At 36.0% G+C, this 6,034-nt stretch overlaps 1 protein-coding gene across 2 annotated transcripts; it reads right to left on the minus strand.

Moving 5' to 3' along the window:
- Positions 1-2,889: 2,889 nt before the first annotated feature.
- On the minus strand, positions 2,890-5,505 carry LOC108987435. 2 transcript variants are annotated; one of them, XM_035684764.1, is made up of 4 exons: positions 5,312-5,505; positions 5,080-5,154; positions 4,665-4,856; positions 2,890-3,321 (listed from the first exon to the last, which is right to left on the minus strand). In XM_035684764.1, the coding sequence occupies exons 1-4, from the start codon at positions 5,312-5,314 to the stop codon at positions 3,076-3,078; spliced, it is 516 nt and encodes a 171-aa protein (XP_035540657.1). In that variant the 5' UTR covers positions 5,315-5,505; the 3' UTR covers positions 2,890-3,075. The 2 variants fall into 2 exon arrangements, with proteins under 2 accessions (XP_035540657.1, XP_018815902.1); XM_018960357.2 differs by having other exon boundaries at positions 2,908-3,321; positions 4,665-4,851; positions 5,080-5,504.
- Positions 5,506-6,034: the final 529 nt, after the last annotated feature.

The following is a 6,034-nucleotide window of genomic DNA, read 5'->3' on the forward strand; positions in this document are numbered from 1 at the left end:
ACTCGTGGTCCTTAATGTGTCTTATCATCAGCACAAAAATTGATTACATTGTCGTTTTGAACTTCAAATAGGTCATTTGTATCTAATTAGCATGGGCCCGGTGGCTCCCGTTAGTGCATTTTATGTGTGTTTTGTTTTACTTTTTTTACATGTATTTTTTAACACTCTTTAATATTTTTTTAAAAAAAAATACAATATCATTAAAAATATTTTCTTAATCATTAAAAAAAAAAATCCCAACGGGAGTTCGTAGAGGGAAGACTAGCATTTTCCAATTAATTTGGGCTTGCCATATTATGAAAAAAACTGTTTTGTCTGTACAGAAATCTTCTACAAAAGAGTCTATATATTGACACGATTTAATGTAAGGGTGTTGAACCGGACCGGATTTTTTCCAGTTCCGGTCCGAAACCCGGAAATCCGGGTGCATCCGGGCGGATAACCGCCCGGATTACACTCGGGCGGTTAAAAAACTCCGGATCCCGTTACGGATCCGGTCATGTGACCCGGTTATCCGTAACCGGGTCATTTAAAGGCGAAAAAAACCCGCCTTCAATCCGTCCGTCACTCTCGTCTTCTCGAAAAGTTAGGGTTTGCTCGTCGCGAATCCGTCGTCACTCTCAGTCTCGAATATGCCTCGTCTTCAATCCGTCGTCTCTCTCGGTCTCTCTCCGTCACTCTCAGACCCGGTTATCCATCCGTCACTCACACTCTCAGTCTTCTCGAATAGTTAGGGTTTGCTCGTCGCGAATCCGTCGTCACTCTCAGTCTCGAATCTGCCTCGTCCTCAATCCGTCGTCTCTCTGGTCTCTCTCGGTCTCGAATCCGCCTTCTCTCTCAGTCTCTCTCGAATAGTTAGGGTTTGTTGTCTCGTCTTCCGACCTCACCGAGACACGGAAACAGAAATTTTGAAGTGCTTAAGGTATTTTCCTTTGCTTTGTAAGCTTATTTCGACACTTTATTAGTGGATTTTTTCATTTGCTCTGTTTTTCACATGTAAGTTTTAATCACTGTTTTATGTAATACTCGGTTTGTTTAGTTTATATTATTTTTCCTTTGCTCTATTTTTCACATGGGATTTAGTTTTATTGCCATTACAGTGGGTTTACATGTAAGGGTTCACATGATCATATGATCATTAGTGGTGACAAAAAGTTTGGGGGAAATATGTTGTTTAGCCTAAGGCTTTGGAGTTATATAAGATGAGTGTCAACAATAAGATACTTGTGGTTATAGATCTGTAAAAAGAGTTTCTCCTCCTAAAACTAAAAGCCATCTACTTGCAGTAATGAAACAAGTGAGGTTCTGGTTTTGCATATTGGACCATAGAAGAAATATTTTTTTCTTAATGATTAAAAGCCATCATTTGTGCTTCTGCAGTTGGAATGCAACTTATGAGAATCTACTTACCATCAACAAGCCTTTCCCCCAGCCCATCCCCCTTCCTGTAAGTTGTTATGGATTGAGCATGTTTCCTCTATTTTCATTGCTTGTAAATGTTAATACACTATTCTACTTGAAAAGTACCAAGAGGGTGCTTGGATCATGTATTGCTTAAGATAATAACACTGTGAATGATGCAATTCTGTGCAGAAGGATTAATGACTTAATTGGAGAGGGTTCATCTTTTCATTGCCATTTTTTGCTTACTTTAGGATGCTTTTAGATTTACTGATTGAGTCTGATTGAAAGGTTGGTGATGATCCTGTAGAAAGCCTTTGCATGTTTAAATATTATCTTAAAATATAAGTCATCAAATTCCTTGAAAATATATTCATAGTAGCATGCCGAGGGACAATTTCATTCATATTTTTCCTTTGTTATTGTGCCTGAATATGTGTGCAACATTAATAATTCTGCATCACACTTTCTTATGGAGAATTCATATTCATGAAATAAACAAGATTCTCGCTAAGTTTTTTTTTTGGAAATAGCTAAGTTATTTTGGTTAGCTGCATCTCATCATAATTATTTCATGGGAATGCTAGTCTTACTCCGTTTTTCTACCCGAATTCATACTGGGCTTGGGAAATCTATGTAGCATATATGACCATGATGGTCATTTTGTTGATGAAGTTGTGAAAAATTAAGATCTGTGGTTAGGGGTAAGAAAAGAGAAGTGTGAAATCATTGTGTTTATGGCTCTTTTTTCATGAGAAGACACATTTTATCTATTGGATCGAAAGATCTCTATGTTGGATATATCAGTCTCAAATATTGTTGAATATTGCAGGTTTGTTCATGGCCCTGCAGCCCCGGATTGCACCATTTGTTGCAAGGGAATATGTCTTTGCAAGGGAATATGGGTTGCATTTGGTCTATTTTGTAAATTTATTTCTTTTGTTCTTTGTAAATTTATATTTTAGTTTAATTAGTTGTGATGTATTATTTTTTCTTTTCTTTTTTGTAAATTTATGTCTTGCATTGTGATGTAACAACAATATTATTTATTTTACACTTATTTATTTTGCTTTTTTATTTATTTTGTTTGTTAATTTATTATCAGAATTAAAAAAAAAAACTAAGTGCTATAAAAATATTTTTTTAAGTTTTAAAGTCTTTTAAAAAAAAAAAACCCGGATTAAATCCGGTTATAATCCGGATCCGGATTAAATCCGGATCCGGATTAAATCCGGATATCCGGTTACAATCCGGTTATCCGCCCGGATTAAATCCGGATTAATCCGGGCGGATAACCGCCCAGATTTTAACATCCGGATCCGGATCCGGTTATGGCCGGATATCCGGATCGATCCGGATGAACACCCCTAATTTAATGTAACCGTCAAATTATAAAACTCTTTGTATTAATCAACGTCAATGTATAAAGTTCCTCGTGTAATATTTGCGTCTAGATGAAATGATAAAAACTACAAGAAGATTTGATGATAATATACAAAATTATGATTCAAAAATAGCTATAGCGTTACAAGACTTTGCTATATGTATCAAGGATTTTTCTTGATCTAAATCAGCCACACCATTTGGTAATCAAGATGAATTTTTCGCAACTTCCGAATGTTAAATGAGAACAAAATGAGAAAAGCTTGGGACCGAATAGCTCATTATACTTTATTAAGATTCAAACTCGTCAAACTGCTGCAGCATTTGAAAGATGGTATTCTGCGTTGGGGGCAGAGGTTGCATTCTCATCTGAGGGGTCTGGTCTCCATGGGTAAGAGTACTGTGTTGCCTTTTACGCACTGCTCGAACATGAGGCCATACATCAGCACCATCCACGCCTTCTGTGCTTACCACATCTGGTACTTCTGACCTTTTCCGCAAGCTTTCAGAAAATCTTCTATCATTCATGCCACCATCCTGCAAAGGAATCCCAAATGAAAATTCTAACATGAATCTCAATGTGGTAAAAGTTCATTATTTATCAAAATTCCTTGAACATCCTGCTTTGCTTGTGAAATAGTTAATCGTATTGATCCATTTCAATAATTCACTAAAGAAAGTTGCTTGTCTATTGATTGAAGGACCAGAGTACTTCAAATGCTCAAACAGATTTAAGGTTTTTTGGAATAAAGAAATAGCTTCACAAGATTTAATTGAATTCATTTTATAATGCCATGAGATTAGGTACTTCTCAAACAAAACGTCTCTCAGTCATACTTAGAAACACTGTCTGCAGCCGAAACCACATTAACCATGTTTTAGGCAATTGTTGTGCAATTATCTAAACTGGATTTCAAAAGCTTGACATTAATTATAATCTTTGAATCCACTCAATCTTTTTGTATATGCATGTATCACTTGGGTTCTGATATAATCTGCGTTTCTCAAAATGCACTTCTTCTTTTTGTATTAGTTTCTGTTCTCTAGCACAACTCTGTTGACATAATGCGTCATTGAAGAGAATTAAGGGCCCGTTTGGATACAGAGGCCATCTCACATCATCTCATGTCATCTAATTTCACTACTATTCACAAATCATCTCAACTCATCTCATCTCATCCCACTACCCATAGATATCTATTGAAGATCATTGTAGACTATTGAAGATCTGTAAACTATGCCCAAAAAGCAAAGGTGTATTTAGCCTGCTATGTGGAAAGAGACATGCAAGAATGAAAGAAGTTATCATTTGTTCAGTTTATAAAATGATTTTAGAGTGATCCGAACGTGACATTTGTTCAATTTAGTTTTCATAATCCTAAATCTTTTTAAGCAGAACAACAAATTTCAAATTGATGACTGGTTCAGTGGTTTGATAAAAAAAAATGAGAAAACATTCAAAATACAAGAGGAAGAACCTCTTATTCATGAAGTGGCAATATTTTTCTGAAAGAATTTTCCATTCTGTAATTTCTCCAAATTATGGAATATCGATTTTGATTTTGATTGTGATAATTTACAAGAAATAACTAAAACATGAAGAAAAGTGCAAGAGCCAGATACAAAAGAACCGAACTAGTATTCCTGAAATACCCGTCCTCAATCCCCAATCCTGCCATTGAAACCCAAGAGAATGCCAGGATACTAAAGAACTGAACTAGTTGGACGGTGAGCAACTAATCTAAAGTACAGCAATAAAATGAACAATTTCAACAAGCAATATCCACATAATCTAAAGATAGGATCAATAGAACAAAAAATTGGACGATGAAACCTGAATTGAAGTTGAATATATGATACAGACGAAACAAAATTCTTACGTTGAGAGCAGAAGAGGCAGGCATTGGGCATTTCACAGGCCGATCTTCATCGGGTGGTTCCATTGGGTGTTCCACAGGCCAGAATTCCATGTTTACAGCTTCAACCCTGAGACGGTGCCAACCCGTACCAATCCTGTATCTTGCCTCTCTGGTTTCCTCATCTGTCGATGGAACTTCATTTTCCCCTCTATCCTAGAACGCGTAGAAAAAAAATGCTGAAGTAACTTAACATATGAAAATGGAGGCAAATTCGTTTTTAATATAGAAGTTTAACTAAAAAATAGCTGTGTTTCTATATAAGAAATTAGATTTCCCAAAGAGAGAAAATATATATATATATATATATATATATATATATATTTATATAAGACACACACTCCCTGTGAAAATTAGAGGGAGGGATCAAGAGACTTACGAAAGCATCTCCACGTGATAATCCCATAGAAGGGTTCATAAGTTCAGGCCAGGAGCACAACAAATCCAACTTTGCCTGTATGTGTGATTGAGAGAGACAGAGAACGAGGACGGACAGTGAAAAAACGAAAAGATAAAGAGAGTAAGCATGAAAAGGAGTAGAAATTGGCGTTGGGAGGAGGAGTGGCGCTGTAGGATCGCCTGCACAGTGTGAGGCGGAGAAAGATTCCCACCATTTTCCTCTTTTTGTGATTTTGTTTGGGCGCTTTATTCTTAAGCCTTTCCGCTCCTTTATCGAGTCCCTGTCTCTCTTTTTCTTCACACCTCTGGGAAGGAGAGCTTTCCCCTCCTCCCCCTCCCCTCCCTTTCACTTTGTTGCTTTAAAAACAGTATCGGTTTTGTTGAAAATCTCACAATCCCTCATTCACCTTTTCTTGATTTTGCAGAAGATGGAAATTTCGTAGATAAAAGGCATGCATGACCTGCATGTTCTACTTTGCTATCTTCATTGTAGAGAGAGAGGGAAAGCAAAGACAAAGTAGATGGCACGAGAAACCGGTAAGCAGTACCTTTAGGCACTTTTACTAGCCGTTTGATCGTTTCGATGAAATCGGCTATAAAGTGACCTAACTGTATGTTTTTGAGTATTAAAATTGAGAAATGCTATTTTATCATTTTCACCTTACTTATCGACTTGTGTGTGATTTATCATTTTTTATTTTCATTTAAATATATATATATTTACACATTAATATATATTTAAATAAAAGATAAAATTAATAAATTACATATTAAAATTTGTGATATAGGAGATGAAAAATAAAATTTTTCATTAAAATATAGGTTACGGGACACGAGCGGACAAACACATCCACACCAACGAACTTAGCAAACTTAAAGGGATGAAGATATATTTATCTCTTGAACTATGAATCTATTCGAGTCTTCTCTAAAAC

The sequence above is a fragment of the Juglans regia genome, chromosome 13, assembly GCF_001411555.2.
Source record: "Juglans regia cultivar Chandler chromosome 13, Walnut 2.0, whole genome shotgun sequence".
NCBI classification, from domain to species: Eukaryota; Viridiplantae; Streptophyta; class Magnoliopsida; order Fagales; family Juglandaceae; genus Juglans; species Juglans regia.

Excerpts from the sequence above, each read along its gene's own strand:
- LOC108987435 (XM_035684764.1), bottom strand. Across the intron at positions 4,857-5,079 it reads TATCACGTGGAGATGCTTTC|GATAGAGGGGAAAATGAAGT; the intron begins GTAAGTCTCTTG and ends TACGCGTTCTAG. Across the intron at positions 3,322-4,664 it reads CTGCCTCTTCTGCTCTCAAC|GATGGTGGCATGAATGATAG; the intron begins GTAAGAATTTTG and ends ATTCCTTTGCAG.